Source organism: Rhinolophus sinicus, linkage group LG01 (genome assembly GCF_036562045.2).
Source record: "Rhinolophus sinicus isolate RSC01 linkage group LG01, ASM3656204v1, whole genome shotgun sequence".
Classification (NCBI taxonomy): Eukaryota; Metazoa; Chordata; class Mammalia; order Chiroptera; family Rhinolophidae; genus Rhinolophus; species Rhinolophus sinicus.
In genome coordinates, this window is record NC_133751.1 from 56,347,265 (window position 1) to 56,367,568 (window position 20,304).

Consider the following 20,304-nt stretch of genomic DNA (forward strand, 5'->3'; position numbering starts at 1 on the left):
GACTTTCATTTTACAGATGAGGAAACTGACCCAGAAAGGGAAATGCCTTGACAAGTATCGTACTGAATCAGTGCTGGGAGCTGGTGCCTGGCCATGCCCCGTGCCCGGTGCCTCTCCTTACCCTATGGGAACTCATACCCCACTGTAACAAACATGATGTGAGTGGGGCATCAGATGATACTCATAAATCTAACCTATATAGTTGTATTAAGCAATGTCACCCCCATAAAGTTAATAAAATTAAAAAATTCATCATAATGAAGTACTGGCAGGAAATAAGAGGACTGGTTCTTTAGCATCTAGACAGAATTTTAAGAAAGTCTTAGTGATGAGAGCTTTCCCTAAATGACACAAATTTCTTTGGGAGCTAAAATGGGTGCAATCTTTTTTTTATTAGAAAAGTTCAAACAGGGCCTGGATAATCATTTGTTGGGGTTGCTGTCAAGGGGATTCAAATCACTGAAGTCCTTTCCAACTGTGGGCCTCATTAGTTACTGCCTTTCAGTGCATTTGTGGCCAGGGAGTATAGGGCGGAAGGAAACTAATCCTGCTTCTGTCTACTTTGAGTCAGGCATTGTGTTACGCATTTCATAGATGTTAATTCACTCAGTCTTCACTACAAGCTTTCTAGTTATTCTTCTCAGTCTACCGCAAGAGTTCACGAAGGTTAGGTAACATGCGTGCTCCAAGCCATGCAGATAATAGGCAGCGCAACTAAGACTACCTTGTCATCTCTTATCTCCAGATGAGTGGGCAGAAGAGGATTACACATTTGTTCCCCAGCCTCTTGCCAGCGTAGGTAACGCCTTGCACTGCTCAGTCTTCAGGGCATGTAACGCCCATGATCCTCCCGGCCTGACTAACAGCTAGGGATGAGAAGCAAGGACACTCCTCCCAGGAGAAAGGCATTTGGTTGGTACCTCTTCACAGAGGCTCCAGGGTTCCAGAGCTTTGCATCACAGGCAGATTCTCACTGAACAACCAGGCCAAACTTTGCTTCCAAAATTCCCAGTTTAATAGTGTTCACCCTGGATGAAGGGACTTGGAATTCAGCTTTGAGACAAGCTTGGACCGCGATGCTAGGAACTGGTTTGTGAAGGAAGAGGCGGGGACGATGGGATGTAGGGACACAGACAACATCTGGAGCTCAAATATTAATAGTTTGTGCTGCTGAAAGCAAGATTCTTTTTAAAGACTTTATTTTTTAAAAGCAGTTTTGAATTCACAGCAAAATTGAGAGGAAGGTATAGCGATGTCTCATATACCCACTGCCCCCCCCCCACAAGAAGATCATTTAATGTTCTTGGATGAATGGCCATTTCCATCAGGAACCAGTCTGCACCAGCCCCCCCCTGAAAGAGGGGAATGCACTAGAAGAAACTACAGAGATGTCATCCTATTCCCATGCCTCTTTCTAAAGATGAGCTGTCCTGCCCTGCTGTTACCACTCAGATTAAACACGTTCCCCATATTCGTAATGTATCTAATGACTGTACATTTCTGTTTCCTGAAAATTTGGGGCCACAGGGATAAAAACTCACCAATTAGCTGTGGCCTACGTGAGGCACGTCAGCCACCTTCCTACTCTGGTATCTTCTATGGCTACATTAGCCACAGAATTAAGTACCGACTTCCCAGCCTTCACAGTCAGCTTGCTTTCTGGCCTCTTTATCCACTCCCTACAGCACATAACCTATCCTGGTCACATTGGATGCCTCCTGCCTTGACTGGATTCCACCCTTCCCTGCTTTCAATCCTCTGTACAGTTTCATCTTCTGGAATTCTCCACACACACACACACACACACACACACACACACACACACACACTGCACCCACCCTGCCAATTCATATCTTCCTCTTTCCTCAAAGTACAGCTTCAGGGGTTAAGATCACAATGCAAAACTGACTAGCAAACTCCATTACAAGACCATCAGGGACCAAAGCAGTTGGATAAAGGGGATACGTAGGTTGGCTTGAAGTTTACTTCTGGCTCAGAGATCACCCAGGAGATAAGGATCTCTGCAGAGCTATGTGGGGCCAACCTGTTTCCCTAAGGCACCCCCTTCTTCATGCTGCCAGGACTTGCGCTGCCCCTTAGGAGAAAGCAGGCAGCAGCAGCTGAGTCACACAGGCTGCCGGGGGCCAGCCAGGAGCAGAGCTGTTTCTTGGCATTTCTCCCACTTCCTTGGGATTCAGACCTATCTCTGCTCCACACTCAGTCAGGGTTTATTCACTTCAGTCAGGGTTTATTCTCTCAGTCAGGGTGTATTCACTTCAGTCCCTCTACCCTCCCCCTCATCTGTGATCACAGTATCAAAACAATCCTAAAATGGGATGGCTGTGCTTGAATTTAACACCTCCTGCCATGCCTCTTACCCTCTGCATGCTTTCAGTTACCTCCTGACACAGACCGTCCCCCTCACCTGCAAGCCGTGTCCCAGCATACACCTTGCCAAGCTGGAACAAGTCCTGGTACCTACAGAAATTTGCTTCGCTTACCCTCACAAACACTTGGTTGACCAAGCAGTCCTATCTCTAACTTCCAGCAGAAAACTCAAGTGGGTGACCAGAGGGCCAGAGCCAGGTCCCATCAGTACCTGTGATTGTGTGCCCCCCACTCCCCAGCATGTTGGCTGACCCCTCTCATCTCCTAGGCTTAGCCAGGTCTTACAGAATGGAGCTCTACTGAGATCCAACCAAACACATTAACTATTTGTTAGATGAACTCATTCCTGGCACTTGGCAGATATTCAGAGTATGGCTGAATCGAGAGGGAAAGGGAAAAGAGGGTCCAATGTCCTTTAGATGAAGTTTTATATTTCAAAGCAAGGGTGCTCTATAAACTTGTAATTTTCAGAACAAACTCTGGGCATGTCAGGTCTGTCCACAGGACTCAAAGTCTTAGCTCCATTCTGAGCCATGGCACAGGCCAGCCAAGCTGTGACAGCTCCTGGTTCCTCACTTTCTTGGGCAGCCTCGGCAGAAGCTTAAATTCCTACCATGGGTGTCACTGCCGGTTGATCCTTCCTCAGTTCCTGACAAACACTTGACTTGGGGCTCTGCACTGTTGAGCTGGCTCCAGAAAGAGTTACTCATCAGAGGTCAAGTCCGCTGGACTCACAAAGCACCTGTGCATCTGGCATCTAAGCATCTCCATGTTGTCTTTGTTCCCTTCAAAGTTTACATCTTCAGGGTCCCACTGTGAAGAAAAGACACAAAAGGTACCTTGGTGGAACAGACCCTTCCCATCTCCTACAACCCCCCAACGATAGCTCCAATCCTGGTTCTCATGGCCCAGGCATAGACAAGGACAAACAAGTAACCAGGCCAGTGTTTCTAGGACCTACTGGGGCAAACACAATTAAATAAAAGAATTAATGGGCAGCCATCCTGAATATACCAGCCTCATTTCCCTGCCCACTCTCTTTTCCCGTTGTCACCAAGTCCTTCTCTAGTGAGACTGAGTCATGTTCCCTTTATCCTGAGAACTCTCATCTCCATTCCCAGAAAAGACCCGGCAAACACAGCCCCTTCTTTCTAACTCATTCCCAGAAAAGACCCGGCAAACACAACCCCTTCTTTCTGACCCAGGAAAGTACCTCCTCCTCCAGGAAGCCTACCTGACTGCTTATGCCTATTGAGCTCTCACCCCCTTCTCTCTTTGGACTACCTGTAACAGTCATTTGCAGCTGCACATGGACAGCCCTGACCTTTCTCTGGGCTTCTGCCTTGTCTTCTCAAGCAGATGATGAGCTCCGTAAGAGCAGGGCACTGGTCTGCCCTTGCGCATCTGTTTCCTCACAGTGTTTCCTCTAAACTTGAGGTCAGGATACTTGTCAAAAACAATCACTTAAAACCTAATTCAGAGTGGTGGTCACAGCCAGTGAATACTTCATTGCTCTGACTCAGACAAGTACAGGAAATTGAAATTTGCAGGGATAGGAGTGAAAGCTTAAAAAAAGAGGCGGGCACAAGAGCATGATGAAGCTAGTTGCAGAGTCCTCCTATTGCTCTAATACGATGGTTGAGAGAGAGACTTTTGTACATGGCTCAGAGCAAAGGGAATCCTTTGTGATTCCAGCCCTGGAGGCAAGTGGGGAGTTAGACTCAAGTCGTTCGGCCACTAACTTGCTTTCTCTTCTCTGGGCCTTGGTTTTTCTATATGTAAGTTGGGATATTGGATCAGTAACTAGATAATACGATTTCTTTCCTTTTTTAGTTTCTATGACGAATAATTCTGAGTCACAGATCACGTTTAACAGTATCAAAAGACCCAGAAAAGAACAAGCAAGACGGCAGAGGCTGTGCTAGCCCAGGCCAGATGACCTGTTTGGGCAAGAGAAGAGAGCTGTCACGGACATGCGCTCCAAACCAAATGAAACAAAACTAAACTCCACCAGATGCTCAAATTTGAGCTAAATCAATCAGTCCAGTGCTTAGAGGTCTGGGAGGAGGTGTTGAAGGCTCCCTGAGCTGCTGACAGAGAATGCCCATACCATGCCTGTTATAAAACACAAATTGTAACTTGGTTTTAGACAGAAAGAGCCTAATTCAATGAGTGATGTACTGATAATAACTGAACTGAGTTCTACTACTTAGTGATTAAAAACAGCATCATGTTAAAAAGACCCCATTCCCACTAACCCTGCAGGCCAGGGACAAAGCAGATTTGATTGGTACGACTTAGCCCCCTGTACCTGTTCAGGGCTGTGCCAGCCACTTCCAGTGCTAACTTCTCATTTACTTGTGGTTGCAGATTTGGGGGGAAATCTCGAAGCAAATTCCTTCCTGACATTATCAAAGATCCCACGTAAAAGAGCTCCCCGGCCCTTCAGCCTCCATGGCCCGGTTGCCCAGTGGCGGAAGTCGGAGCCTGCTCTCTGAGGATGGACAGTGTGCTTTGTGATGAGAGCTGTTTTCCAGCTGAGGCCCACATTCTAGATCACAGCTCTGAGTGTGCTTGGGACCAACCTCATCAGAAAAAAGGCCGATGCTGGCGACACACCCTAGACACTATCTGTGGGTTGGATCCTGAGGTTTGGCATTGTAACGAGTTCCTAGGAAGATTCTTAACTGCCCTGATGTTTCAGAACCGCTGTTCGAGCTCCTGAAATGGCTTCTTCAGGGTTATTCTTGCTACACCTGACCAATTCAGCTTCAGCAAACAGAAACAGCCCGCCACTTTGATCAAGTGAACTCTGTGAAGTGGGTTAAGCATTCAAAACATTTTAAAATCTTTCTTCTGATTCCCCAGAATAATGTGTTTTAAAATTTCATTTGAGTGGTGGCCGGATGGCTCAGTTGGTTGGAGTGAGAGCTCTAAACAACAGGGCTGCCGGTTCGATTCCCACATAGGCCAGTGAGCTGCGCTCTCCACAACTAGATTGAAGACAACGAGCTGCCACTGAGCTGCTGATGGGCGGATGGATAGCTCAGTTGGTTGGAGTGCGAGCTTTTGATAGCAAAGTTGCCGGTTAGATTTCCACATGGGATGGTGGGCTGCGCCCCCTGCAACTAGATTGGGGGACAGCGACTTGACTTGGAGCTGATGGGTCCTGGAAAAACACACTGTTCTCCAATATTCCCCAATAAAAAAACAACAACGTCATTTTAGGTAATAAAAACCATTTGTCCAGGCATAAAGAGAATTTGAGCAAAAGATGATCTACCGTCTTATCAGACACAATCCTGGGCGATGACAGGCACAGGTGGTTGTCATAAAACACGCTCAACTATCACTTGGAGGTGAGGGTGGCACGGAGACAGCAGCCAGCTGCCCGAGGTCTCAGGATGACAATGTGGGAGAATGTGTATCTCAACTACTGCAGCCACTCTCAGCACCGCTACCCTTCGTAACCTGCAGTTATTCTGCTTGTTCATAGCCCTCTGTCCCAAACCACGTTTCTTCCTTGAGGGACACATCTTCTGAGTCCCTATGAGATGGTTTGGGCAAAGTGGAAAACACTCTGAACTGAGAGAACCTGGAGCATCCCCTGATCCTCAGGCTCGCCTCTCATTTTCACATTCTTTTTTTTCCCTGTTTGGCGTGGGCCCAGACAGCCAAGGGGGGGCTAACAAAAGCAGGAACTGAAGTCAAGCCAAAGGAAGTCCCTGCTGGAATAGAGAGAGAGCACAATTGTCCGTACCTGCTCCGAGTTTAGGGCTTCCCAATACTTGTGCTGTAGAATAAAAAGAGATAGAAAAGTGTTGGACAGATTTTGCCACCATCACAGAGCAGAGCAGAGCTCAGCACCTGCCCTTGTTTTGCTCAGTGAGCCAGGAGGCAGGCCCTCTGAGCGTCTGAGGGCAAAGGAATAGCTGACTTCAGCAAGCAGAAAGGGAGCAGCGACTAAGCAGCTACAATCTAGTTAAATGATCACAGGGTAATTGTGATAATTATGAAGAGCTGCAGGTTCTTGGAAGAATTATAACCCATACAGATTTTTAAATTACTATTAGAAATTATTGTTATTAAGTGTCATAGTAATAAATCTTTCATTTATTAACCACATGGCTGAGATGAGTCAACTCAAAAACCACAAAACTAGCAAAGAGAGATGCAAATAAAATCCCCACCTCGAAAATATGGGGTATGTGCTGCCAGCTACGATTCATTTTTAATCAGCCTTTACTGCATGGTTGGTTCCACCCCAAGCCTCAAACATGTCTGAGTCAGATTCTTGAAGGGTGGCTTCTCGGTCTGTCTTTTTCCTCCGGCACTGTGTGCAGTGCCTGGGAGTGTTTCTGATATAGAGCAATGATTCTACAAATGTCTGTTAAATGGATCTGTGAATGTCTATTAAGCCGAATAGCTGCCAATCTGAACAATCCACAGCCTCCGGCATTATTGTCACATTACAAGCAAGCTTCCACTGTTCAATTATTTTATATTTCCATTTTAAACAACTTTTTAAGATTTTCTGTCATACACAAAAAAGAATAATCTCGTGAATATTCATGGACACATCCTATTTTATTTTCTCTAGCTCCCCCATTTTTTTTATTTGCTAAAGTATTTTAAAGTAAACAATTTCATCTGTAAATACTTCAGTATGTACCTCATTGATAAGGACTTTTCCCTGAAATCCTAAGCACAATGCCATTATTATATCTAAAAAACAGTGATAATTCCATCACATTCATATTTTAATGACATCCCGCTGGGAGGAACATAAACTGAAAAGAAAAAGATTAATTGGAAAAAACACAAAATTACTGAAAATAATGGTTCCACATAAAGTACAGCATAGAGAATACAGCCAGTAATGTTGTAACAACCATGTACAGTGCCAGGTGGGGACTAGACTAATCGAGGGGATCACTTCATAAATTATATAAAAGTCCAACTACTATGCTGTATACCTGAAACTAATATGAAATAATATTGAATGTCAACTGTAACTGAAAAAAATAAATAATTAAAAAAATATAATGGTTCCATGCACACTGCAAGACAGAAATGTTGATGACAACATAGGGGTTGAAAAAGTTAAATAACTTTTATAAATAAATACAGATGTTCAGGCAAAACAGAAATAGCAATCTGTGGTTATCACAGTGAGTGTTTTGTTTGTTTGTTAAAAAATTTACTAAATGCATGGAGTATTACGCAGCCATAAAGAAGAATGAAATCTTACTATTTGCAACAATATGGATGGACCTAGAGAACATTATGCTAAGTGAAATAAGTCAGATGGAGAAAGACAAATACTATATGATCTCACTTATATGTGGAATCTAAAGAAAAGAATAACTGAACGAACTAATCAGAAACAGCCTCAGAGACATAGAGGAAAAACTGAGGGATGCTAGATGGGAGGGGATGTGGGGATAAGGGGGAAGGTGAGGGGATTAGAAAGCACAATCGGTAACCACAAGATTGCCATGGGGATACGGAAGACAGTTTGGCGAATATAATCAATAAAGTTGTAAAGATTTTGTAGGGTATCCGATGGACACTTGTCTTATTAGGCAGACCAATTCAGGGACAGAGTAGATGCCTGATCACTACACTGTACACCTGAAGCTGAAGCTGAACAATAATGAATGTGAACTATAATTATATATATATATATATATATATATATATATATATATATATATATATATATATATATATATATATATATATATATGTTTACAAGAAGCAGAGTACAGCATTAGGAATAGAGACAGTGGAAATGTAAAGGCTATATGCGATGTCAGAGGGGTAATAGATTGGGGGAGGGGTGTTATCACTTTGTGAGGGGTATAAATGATAAATGTCTATTAAAAAACAACAAAAAACAAAAAACAAAACACACACAAAAAATTTACTAAATGCAATGTGATAAACGGGATTGTATCCTGGAACAGAATAAGAACACTAATGGAAAAAATCGTGAAATCCAAATGAAGTCTGTAGTTTAGTTAATAGTACTGAAATAATGTTAATTTGTTAGTGTTGACAAATGTAACATGGTTGTGTAAGATGTTAACACTAGGGGAAACTGGGTGGGAAAAGGTATACAGGAACTCTCTGTACGACCTTTGCAATTTTCCTGTAAATCTAAAATTATCCCAAAATAAAAAAGTTTATTTAAAGCCAAGCAAACAAACAAACAAAGAAGCTTAAGAGTCCCCGCAACTGGATTGAAATGAAACCTTGAAACCGCCTTTGTAAATCTTCCGCATCACAGGCGGTCGAAAATTTAAGAGTGCCCTCTAGCGGAGGTCCTAGTCAAGATTTCTTTTTTAAGTTCCTTTTTAAACCAGTGAGGATGATGTGCCTGAAGAGTACAATTACACCAAATCTCTGTAATTGAGGTTTCTCCCCACCCTCTAAAAAAGTAAAAATAAATAACATCTTAGAGTTTTTTCCCCATTTCCAGAGCAAAATGTGTTCATTGTGGTATAGACATTTTTTTTCAAAAAAACAAAGATGGCCCATAATTCTATCTCCAAACGAGTCTCTCTGAAGTTATTGAATAGCCCTCTGAAACACACACACACACACACACACACACACACACACACACACACTCTCACATCAAATTGTACAAATGACTTTTCTTGCTTAAAATGCAATGAATATTTCCATACATCCTTAAATTGTCCTTAGGACAGCAATTCTATAACCTTTGTGAGCCACTGCATGTAGTATTTCAATTGACCTCATTTCTAAAAACACTTTTTCATGCTTCTGAAACCTGTCCACAGGACATGTGGTAACTTTTCCTTTGTTCTTGAAGATTTTGAGGTGTGTCTTAGCAATTGAAGAAACAGTCACTTTGGACTGTGGGAGCTGGATGGGCCCTCACTGACCATTTGTTCAACTCCCACTTCTTATATTTGGGGAGAAGTGACTTCCCCAAGATTGAGGGGGTGAGATGGTGCTGGACTCAGGACCGATTATAAAGCTTTTTTTCCCTTCTGATTATAAAGGATTAAGACTGGACAGATACATACTAGCTACAGTTCTCTCTTAATTTTATTAAGTAGATTTCCTTTTGACCCGATACTTTACAGACTTTTAAACATTCTACCAGATGCTTCAAAATCTCATCCTTTTTATTTCTTCTTCTTTTTTTTTAATCCACACAATAGTTAAGCAGTTCTTTGACACTTTGGATCAAGCACCATTTCACCTCCCACACTTTTTTTCCTCCTCTCTAACTGCCCAAATTCCCCGCGCTGCTCTTGCTTCCTGGGCTGCTGTGGGAGAAATAGGATGTGAGATGAGAATATGCGTCACAGGCTGAGGTGCTCTATGCAAAGCCCATCGTGAACTAGATCAGCAAGAGAGAAGTTCTGACCCACAATGCGTTGGTTTCCTTTATAAAGATGACACATAGTTTCACTTCAGGGACATCCCAAGGTTGGAACAAAAGGGCCAAGAAGGAGAAGCCATGTGTGTTAAAACAGTGGGTATCAAGGGTTGGGAGCAAGCACTGTTCTAGCCCAAATCCCAAGATGCCTTGTAGGAAAGGACTTGGCAACCTTGGCTCCTGTTCCTGACTTTTAAAAATCACTTTCTTCTATTTTATTGAGATATAATTGACATATAACATTGTATGCTCCTGATTTTTTAGAAGAAACTTTGTTGCTCAAAATAACTGAAGAAGTGATCTAGGGAAGGGCCAGAAGTTGGCAAGTGTGATTCAGAAGCAGGGTTGCCAGATAAAACACAGGCTGCCCAGTGAAATCTGAATTTTGGAAAAATGTTTTGGTGTAGGTATGTTCATCTGAAATTCACATTTCATTGACGTCCTGTATTTTTTGCCTGTTAAATCTAGCACCTTACCAGGAACACCAGGAAGACTTCCTGGAGGAAGCAGGATTTCACCAGGACTTTGAAGGTCAGAAAGAGAAGACTGAAATAAGCAGAGGAACGTAGAGAAGGGAAAGCTGACTGGATGTGCCGAGAAAAACCTGGAGAGTTGGCCCAGGGCCAGACAACTAAGTGTCCTGGAGGTCAGGTTAAGGGGTTCGGACTTAAAATGTAAGTAGTAAGGAGCCACAGAAGGCTTGAGAGCAGGGAGGCCGTGGGGCTGGGATCGAGTATTGGGAAGATCCTGGGTAGGACAGCAATGGAAGGAGAGATGGAGGCAGGGGCCCAGTCAGGAGTGCCTGCCCTGGTTCAAGCAGAAGTAGTAAGGCTCTTCCCTGGATTGGGGGCAGTGGACTTGGAAATGCTTCTAGACACTGAGGTGGCCAGAGGAGGTATCCCGAGAGTGGCATCTGGGCAGACCCAGCAGCCTGCGCTACTGTGCTGTCAAGGACATTAACGCGTTTGGCTGGTGGTTGACCCTTTCATCTTCTAAATGGAAGCTTTTCTACGTCTAAGAATTGACTCAGTGTGACTGACCCCCGTCTACCTCTTTCAACCACACACTGACACTTAGGGTCACAGTGCTAAGTCGGACGCCCAGTCGAAAGCGGGGCTTTCAGAATGAGCATTTAGGGGACCAGTGCTCTCCTGCACCAAAGCTCCTTTACATTCTGACCTTGGTGGAGCTTCACCATCTTCCCTGAGCTCACTACCTCCACCTTCAGAGCAGGTCTGGAGAAATGCATGGGCTTTGCCTGTTTCCACGGCTAAAAGTGCCGGAGTGAGTACTGGAGTCCACTGCCAGCCCATATGCCACTGCACAGCATATCACACCTTTGATTGTCTTGCAAAGCCCCAGCAGCACCCCCATTTGATCCTCACAGTCCCTCTGTAATACAGGCAGGGCTGGTCTCATGATTTCCATTTACAGAGGGAGAAACAAAAACTCAAGAAGTCGAGTGCAGGGCAGCAGGAACCCTGACAAGGCCCTGTGTCGGCCGGAATCCTGGTCAGTCCTTTCTCCCGCATAGCCGGTTCCCTGTGGGGGCCCCGGGGAGTGTCTGTCCTCACCTGCAGGGAACCAGCTGACTGCCTCCCACGTTTTAGGATGCATTATCTTTCATTGTCTCATGGCAGGGAGAACCCACATCCTCAACTTCATTTCTGGCCTTTGGTGCCTATTGGAATATTCTGGCCTCTTTCTTCTTACTTATATGTATTTCCTTCTAAAATGAGCAGTGTGTGTGTGTGCGTGCGTGTGTGCATGCATGCGTGTGTGTGTGTGATTTATTTATTCCTTAAAAGAATGATTTGGCTTTAAGAATGGCAAACATCCATGGGACTGTGTCCCAATCTGCTGGTGCTGGAAGCAGGGTTTGGAATGGGAACAAGCAGTCCCAGTTGTCAAGCGCCTGAGGCACAGAATTCACGGGACACAGGCCTGGGACCCTCTATCAGACAGAGCAATCTGGTGTTTGGCCCCGTTCTCATTCCCCCTCCTTTCCCCCCCCCCCCACACACACAACTGCACCAGCTCCACTCACAGTCATTCTCCAACACGCAGACTTTGTGCCAATGACAGAAACGTCCTCCTTGTATGATTCCTACAAAGCTTCTTATGCCAGGTCTGTGGCATTGCTAGGAAGCACAGAAGGAAAAAAATGACGAAATGCTCTTTTGTCACAAAACTGTACTTAATCTTTTCTTGCATGCCAGGGGCTAAAAAAAAATAAAACTTTTAAAAGACAGAGGAACAGTTTCAATGCTGGGGGAAAGTCAACCCTGCACTCATAAACAGGAAAGTGAGAAGGCTACGCCCAAGAGCCCTGCTCTGTCTGGCCTCGGCCCCCACCCCTGGGCCATGGGGGCAGTCATCCTTACTCAACATCAGTCCAGTACGCCCTCCGGATGGCGGTGCCAGGACTGGGTCTACCTTGTGTCAAAGGGGTGAGTGAGCGAATGAATGAGTGGGTCCACAGTCTCTGTGGAGTGTGCCATCTCTTGTGGAGATGTCTGGAAATCCACACAACCCAAGCAAATGGCCTCTCTAAAAGATCACGGGTCACATTGAGGCTCCAATGTCATTCACCTGGTGCCCTGACCAGCCCAGCCAGTGGACACTTGAGGAAAGGTGAAAATAATCCAAATTCTCCCTCCATAAGAGCTCCCACAGACTAAGTCTGTCTCTGTCTCACCCCTTTTCCTGTTCTGCCATCATTGGAATTACTTGCAAATCCCACTGTTTTATCCTGTCTGTTACAGAGGGCACTCCCAGAAAACCCAGGCAGAGCACAGGTGAGTGGAAAGAGTCCTGGGGAGTCAGTTTTCTCATCTCTAAAATGAGAATGATGGTTAATAGATCTGGTCCTACATACCTCCCTGGGTACCAGTTCCTGCTAAAGCAGTGGTTACAACAGGGATTTCAGAGCCAGACAGAGCTGGTTTCAAATTCCAGGTCTGTCACCTATTATTGTTGTTGTTGTTGACCAGTTACTTAAATTCACTGAGTCCCAGTCCCCTCTTCTGGAAAACAAGAATAACAAAGGTACCTTCTCAGGGCTGTTGAGAGGATTATACCAAACAGTGCTTGTAAAGCACAGACTATGCAGTGCCTGGCCCCTCACATGTACACGGTCGCTGTTAGCAGTGAGCACTGTTATTCTTATTAATAGATTTAAAAACACTTAGGGAGTCAGAGTACTGTGGCTACAGTGTATTGTTGAGGCACCGCTCTTTTTCTCTACCTTCCCCAGCGCTGCAGGAAGTATTTGAAATAGCCAGCATGTGCCCCAAGGACATGGACATAAAACCACCATCTGAGAGTTGAGTTATAAAATCATGAAGGGCCACACAAGAGAGAAACACATTATCTTAATGACACACAGTGGCCCCCAGGCTCACAGGCCTCCACGGTGGGAGCTGGACAGCATTCACTTACGGACCCACGGGGCCAAGCAGAAGCAGAAGCCAGGTTGGTTGGCAACAGACACGGACCAGGAGAGGTGGTTGAGGGCACCAAATGCCCCCTTAGCAGACCCAGGGGAGACAGGTGGGGGTGGAGGGCATCCCAAGAGAGGGGAAAGGAGCCCCAGGTGTCTCGGCCCAATGTCACGAGCTATTTAAATTGTGAAATCCTGGGAGCAAGAGAAGCTACACCCCAGAGGAAGTGACAACCTGGGGCCCCAGCACTGATCCATACGCTTTTGTCCCTTAGGAGTGTGGTCTGGACGAGTAAGGCAAAGATCAGACTCTCAGCCGTGACCAACTGACCAAGTACCTTCCACCCTGTGAGAGGGGTTTGGGCCAGTCCATGTCCTCACGCACTTTTCTGTCAAATTCCACCCTGAGAAAATGTGTGCTATGAAACAGACAGGTCAAATACTGGGTTACACTCATCTGTTCAAAGACACCTTCTTGCTCACATTCAGCCACAAAGGAACCAGGATCTTAAAGGAACGTTGCTCTGAAAAACAGGGCAGGCTGTCAAGCCTGCACAATCCCTCCATCCAGAGGCAGCCACTGGTTGGCAGGCTCGTGGATTAATTTTAATTTTCTTCTTTACATTTTCCAAATTGTCTATAATAAATATGTATTACTTTTAAGAGCAGAAAATGTAGATCACCAGTGGCCCAACGGATCACAAACCTGAGAAAAGCTTCACTGTGTCCTGCTCATATATTAACCTTTTGTATTGGCAGCTTTACAGCCCGTTTGACCTGTTAGTGTATATGTCTAGTGAAATTCTAAGGTAGTTCTTTACAGGGCTCTGTAGCTTTGTCATTCAGAGTGTATGTATGTTTTAGGGAGTGAAACAGAAGGAGTGAGCTAGGGGTTATGGGAGTGTGGGCTGGGGTAGCTGCGCTTCTTAAATGTATTCCTTACATGAGCAAAAGCATTCATTTCCATTTGCCCAATTTACGTGTGACCTTGTCCCCTTGGAATTTATATAGTTAAAAAAAAGTGTAAAAACAGAGAGATAATAGAGTAGGAGAAGAATAAGGAATGCAAAACAGAAATGACCCACGCTAGCCACAAAGACAAATGCCCGAATTTCTCAAGGTCACTGTCCAGTCCTTACCTCTAATTGCGGGTGAGGGACAAATGTGTCCTTGTTTCCACAGAGTGAATGCTGCTTCCCGCTTTCCCCAGCCCATCCCTGACTTGCTGACTTAACTGTCCCTTCTCCTCACTGAACACACTTTGTTGCCAGGCTCATTCTTTCCCTGTTAAGTCTTTAGATCTCTGCCCAGACTACTGGCTCCAGGCTGACAAGCCATGTGTCGTGGGGGACTGGATCCAAGAAATAAACAACACTGCACGACACTGGGATACACGGACCCCAAATGGTCCTTGGTCTGATGCAGAATTCCTCACTCAAAACCCAGCTCTCAATGACCAGCTGTGCTGAGGGACAGAAAAAGATGCAGGCGGCCCTGGCCCTACGCCTAAAATCTCCTGCACAGCCTGGCAAGGGAGACAGGCCCATACAGCTCACCCGCTACACAGCAAACAATGGAAGTTGTGTGAGAGAGGTATATGCTCCGGGCACTCAAGGGAAGGAGCTTTATAACGTGTGTGTGCATGTGAGTGTGTGTGTGTGTGTGTGTGTGTGTGTGTGTGTGTGTGTGTGTGTGTAGGGGGGAGGGTGGGTTAGTTTCACATAACAGGTGGCATCTGGGTAGGATTCCAACACATGGAAATTGGGTCAGAGAAAATCCCCAGGTAGAAAGGCCCAGAGGCTGGGGATGGGGCAACAGGCCACCGCCACAGACAAGGGGCACATCTAGGTGAGGGCAGGGGAGGGGCACAAAGCTGGGGCAGGTGTGAAAGGTCTGGAACCTCACACTAAGGAATCTGGACTTTATCCCACAGATTAATGGCTCTGAGTCTTTAGGATTTCAGCGTCCACTATGAGTTCAAGGAATTTGGGGGACTTACTTAGAACAACTAATGGATTATTTTGCCAAATAAAGCCATTAAAACCAAAACAAAAAAATTCAATGCCAACTACCATTATCATCACTTCATAAAAGGGCATTTTAACATAGTAGAACACAAACCCAGAATGACAGTCCTTCCACCCCCAAAATACAGTTGACACCTTCCTGCTGACAGCACCTGTCCGCTACACTGTCCTTGTTCTCCTTTTCCACAGAGGGAAACTTCCTCATAAACAGGGCTGGAAGCCACAGGTGTGGGGCTGAGCGTTACAGGACAGCTCAGACGAGAGGGTTACACCCATGTGCAGTATCCGAAATGTGATGTTTTGTTTACGGATCCAAAAATTCAAAATGAGGCAAAGTTTGTGAAAGTGCCAGGCTTCTACGAGATCAGACAATTAAGTTCGTGAACTCATCCCAGAAAAAGTGCCACATACCTCATTGCTGAATATCACTACGGTCACCTTTGAAGTACTCCCCTTAGGAAGCTATGCACGGACGCCAGTGCCTCGTCCAACCTTCAAAGCAATTTTGGAACTCTTTTTTTGGAATGGCCATCAGAGCTGTCATCCTATTACCCTTGATGTCCTGAATGTCATCCAAATGTCTTCCTTTCAATATTTACTTTATCTTCGGGTAAAGAGAGAAGTCACTGAGGGCCAGATCAGGTGAGTAGAGGGTGTCCCAATACAGTTGTTTGTTTACTGGCTAAAAACTCCCTCACAGACAGTGCCATGTGAGCTGGTGCATTATCATGATGAAAGAGCCATGAATTGTTGGCGAAAAGTTCTGGTCGTTAACTTTTTCATGCAGCCTTTTCAGTACTTCCAAATAGTAAACTTGGGTAACTATCCCGTTGGTACAAATCATAATGAATAATCCCTGATATCAAAAAAGGTTAGCAACATCCTTGCAACAAGTTTGCGAACTTAATTGTCAGACCTCGTATGACCCCCTCCCCCTCCCCACCATAACCCTGATGGCACCACAGGATGCAGCTGCTCCTGGGGTGGAGGGGAAGCTTCCATGGTCAGATGAGTTGGGAAACACTGAGACCCTTTCAAGTTTATTATTCGTGCATTTATGTTCCCAAGACTTGACTGTGCAAGTGATTCTTGGAGACCACGCTGCACTACGCAATGTTTCCCTGACTCATTTGACTGTGGAAACCCCTTCTCAGCACTGACAGTGTGGGAAACTCCTCACACAGAAGCCAGCAGAGGCTTATTCAGTATTTAGCATGCATGAGGTTAGCGTGGGTGGATTTGAGAACCGCAGCATAAGCACTCAGGAGGCACTGGTAAGGGCTGGTGAAGGAGGGCAACCATGCACCCTTCCGCAAGCAACCACGTGTACCTCAAGGTCGGAGTTGATGGAGGGGACCTCGGAGGAGCTGCTGGAAGACACGCGGGCCCGGATGACCTTAACGGGAGGGTAGGAGGGGGGCTCCTGCGGGGATGCCGCTCCCGTGTTTGTTTGTCCGTCGCCAGGCAGCCTGGTGGCGCTGCAGCCTGCCTGCAAGGTGTGTGGGGAAGGGCGGGCAGGAAGCTTACTTCACTTCTTTACTTTTGAATTGTAAAAGCACTCACCTACTCCAGTGGTCAAAAGGTAGGAAAGGGTGTAGAGTGTAACGCCTACCTCCACCCTCATCCACCAGCCATCCAGTATTCCCCAGAGGCAGCCAGAGCTCACTCTCCTGTGTATCCTTCCAGACAGTCTAAACACATGTGATCAAATGTGCATATATATATATATATATATATATATATATATATATATATCCACAAATGGTAGCATGTTCTACACTCTTATGCATCTTGCTTTTTTAAAAACTTAATGTGTCTCAGAGATACTATTAAGTCAGATTTTTTTTGGTAGCATTGCATAGGTGCTCACAATCTCCTGATGGGTCTTTAGGGTATTTCCGATCTCTCGCATTTACAATCAACAATGATTGCAAAAGTAAATTATATTGTACAGCTAAAATCTCAGGGTATTTAAAGGATAAATTCCTAGAAGCGGAACTTGGGGGTTAGAGGGTATGTGCATTTGTAATTTGGACAGCTATTGCCAAAAATGCACTCCATAGACGCTTTACAGACTCATACCCTTTCTGCTCTACAGCAGCAGAAAGTGAGCTGGGAAGGTTTAAGGCGGATTATCTGTCTGTCTGTCTGTCTATCTATCAATCATCTATAGATCTATCATAATCTTTCTATCTATATTCTATCTATTGTCTGTCAATCTACCATCTATCATTTATCAACTTTCTATCATCTATCTATGTACCTATCATTTCTTTTTATCTATATTCTATCATCTATCCTTCTATCCATTACCTATCAATCATATCTATCATCTATCTATATTCTATTATCTACTATCTATCAAACTTCTATCAACCAAACATCTATCAATCATCTTTCTTTCTATCTACATTCTATCAATTGTCTATCTATCAATCATCTTTCTATTTACATCTATATCTATATCTATATCTAGCTCGGAAGAGAGCTTCCTCCCATAGGGCTCACAGCGGGAGTGGGGAGCAGGGAGGAGGTACTTGCTTAGAGATCCTTGACACTCTGTGGGCTAGGGTTTCAGAGCCACGCAGGATTCCAGTCATTCCACTGACACACTGCAGTGGGAACAACCCACCTTCTGGACCTGTATCTTCCACCAACTAACCATGTGACCTAGGCAGGAAATTAATCCTCCTTCAATCTCATTTCTTAATCTATAAAAGGGGGTAGTAATCCCTGCCTTGCTTCCTTTGAAGTGGTATCACAGGGCTCAGATGTAAGTGTCCCAGACACATGAGAAGAACAGCTACTCATATTGGACCCCAAATCACACAGGGCTTCAGCGAGACTGGAACATGTCTTCAGTGTAAGTGCATAGTTTCCTGTGAGAGTCAGCTGAACAGGCAGAGCAAGTCTACAAAGGAGACAGAGGCAGTGTCTCTGGGCCACCCCTGGGCAGGGTCGGGGAGGTGGGGGGAGCAGATGGCTCCCAGGCAACAACAACGATAGATTCTACAAATTCCTCAGGGCCTGACCACACCTGAGCGAACAGATAAACTTGAGTTTTCACACACTCCAACCTGTTGATCCCCAGGACCCCACGGCCCCTGACCACTCAGCTCAGCCTGAATCTGGGCTGTACCTCTTGGAAAATCCCTCCTTAGGACTAATGCTCAGGGGTGGGGGCGGGAGGGACCCTGTGGTACCACTTGTTACCCACTTCCAGGTGGCTGTCCAATCAGGACATATATCAACGCACATGACATATATCTCAGCACAACCCTGCCCACTGGGAAATTCTCATGAAAAAAAGAAAACATTTGCTGACTGAGCTGGCATATGGCAGCACAGAGCGTATGTTCTCTTTATAAAAGCTCAGGTCCCAGAATCAAACAGGCTGTTTGAAACCTATATCTGTAATTTTCTAACTATGGGATCTTGGGCAACTGACTTAATCTTCTCTGCGCCTCAGTTTCAAATAATAATAAAATGATTAATTGTTAATACATAATATTAGGTTGGTGCAAAATAGCGGTTTTTGCAACTTTTTTTAACCTTTTAAACTGCAGTTACTTTTGCACCAACCTAATAATAGTATCTACCTTGTACATTGTTGTGAAAATTTGTGTTAATGATCATTTCAAAAAACAGCCATTTATCAAGTGCTTACTTTGGTGTCAGTGATTATGCCAAGAGGCAGTGTATACAGTGGTCAAGGGCACAGACTCAGGGAGAGACAAGTCTGAATCCTGGTTCTACCACTGACAAACTGTGTGACCTTGAGCAAGTTGCTTAACCTCTCTGTACCCCATTTTCCTCATCTGTAAAATGAGGGTAACTGCCTCAGGGGTTGGTTGGAGGATTAAAAGAGTTATAATGTAAAGCACTTGGGCCACTACTCTGAGCACTATGACCAGTACAATAAAAATCATGGAAACATTGGCTGTTAATTATATACTCAGAGCCTGGCAAGTAGTTAGCCCTCAATAAATAGACCATCGTGGGTATGGAGGCTCTAGAGCACAGGGAGGTGGCTTCCTGCCCAGGTTGGAAGGTGGGGCTCCAGGCTTCCGCCTGGGAGCTGTCTCCAAGACACCTGTCGCCCTCTGCTGGACACAGAAGGAAGAGGCCGAGGGCAAGCATTTGCTCAAAAAAAATCTCAGTGGAAGAGAATGAAAGAGGAACAGCCTCCTCTCGTGGAGTCTGTTCCCCAGCAGGAATCTACTCAGGATTCAAGTACTGGAACGGTTAAAGTGAATGCCACTTTTGCTCTATTATTTTTCAGAAGTTCCATGATTTACAAATGTCTTGTGTAAAGCTTTGGCTGCCAGGGTTCCGTGCTTTCCTCAGGGCCTCCCATCACCCACCCACCTTCCCATCAGAAGGATTTAATGGCTGAAGTGGGCACTTCATTGTGAAAGCATGCTCTGATTCTCCCTGAACCTCACTTACAGCACATACAGGTTACCTGCACCCACTTTCCCAGGAAGAACAACAAAGAATAAAACTTATGTCTCGGGCGCAAACTTTCTCTGAGCATCAGTATGTCCTGCAGGGGTGGTCCCATTGAACTCTGTGTTCCCAACACAGCTATACTGACAGCCTGTGATGTGACACACCAGAGTCTAGGCAAACAAAACGGAAGGAGACAAAGGTTATATCCCAGCAGGAAACAGACAACCAACAAAAGTGAAAGATCCTGCTATGTGCTTTGCAGAGCATTTTAAAAGGTAATAAAGTAAAGTAACACAACAGAGATGGAGGCTATTTTTGAATGGGTGGTTGGGGAAGACCTTTGGAGAAGGTGACATTTTAATTGAAGTCTGAAGAAAAGCCAACCATGTTGGAAAAAAGAAACAACAACAACAAAAAAAACCGAAGGAAGAGCATCTAGGCAGAGGAATGAAGAGAAATCCTATGCCTGGAGGGAGGAGTGAAAAGGGAAGGGAACAGGAGGCAGTCAGGGGGGGAGTTCAGCCTTGACAGGGTCCTGCAAGTCTGTGGAAGGGGTTTCGATTCCATTCTGCTGG

The 20,304-nt window shown here is 45.1% G+C and overlaps 1 protein-coding gene across 8 annotated transcripts in view; it reads right to left on the reverse strand.

Moving 5' to 3' along the window:
* TMEM44 (transmembrane protein 44) overlaps positions 1 to 20,304 on the reverse strand; it is a 43,905-nt gene that overhangs the window by 7,925 nt on the left and 15,676 nt on the right. For 3 of the 8 annotated variants that reach the window (XM_074329667.1, XM_019723336.2, XM_074329685.1), the window contains 3 exons: positions 16,608 to 16,766; positions 6,149 to 6,181; positions 2,800 to 3,201 (listed from right to left, as the gene is read on the reverse strand). In XM_074329667.1, coding sequence (XP_074185768.1) covers positions 3,091 to 3,201; positions 6,149 to 6,181; positions 16,608 to 16,766 — 303 coding nt within the window. In that variant the 3' untranslated portion in view covers positions 2,800 to 3,090. Of the gene's footprint in view, positions 1 to 2,799; positions 3,202 to 6,148; positions 6,182 to 16,607; positions 16,767 to 20,304 lie in introns of those variants that run through there. The other 5 variants (XR_002136650.2, XM_019723361.2, XM_019723345.2 and 2 more) reach the window with 5 other exon arrangements.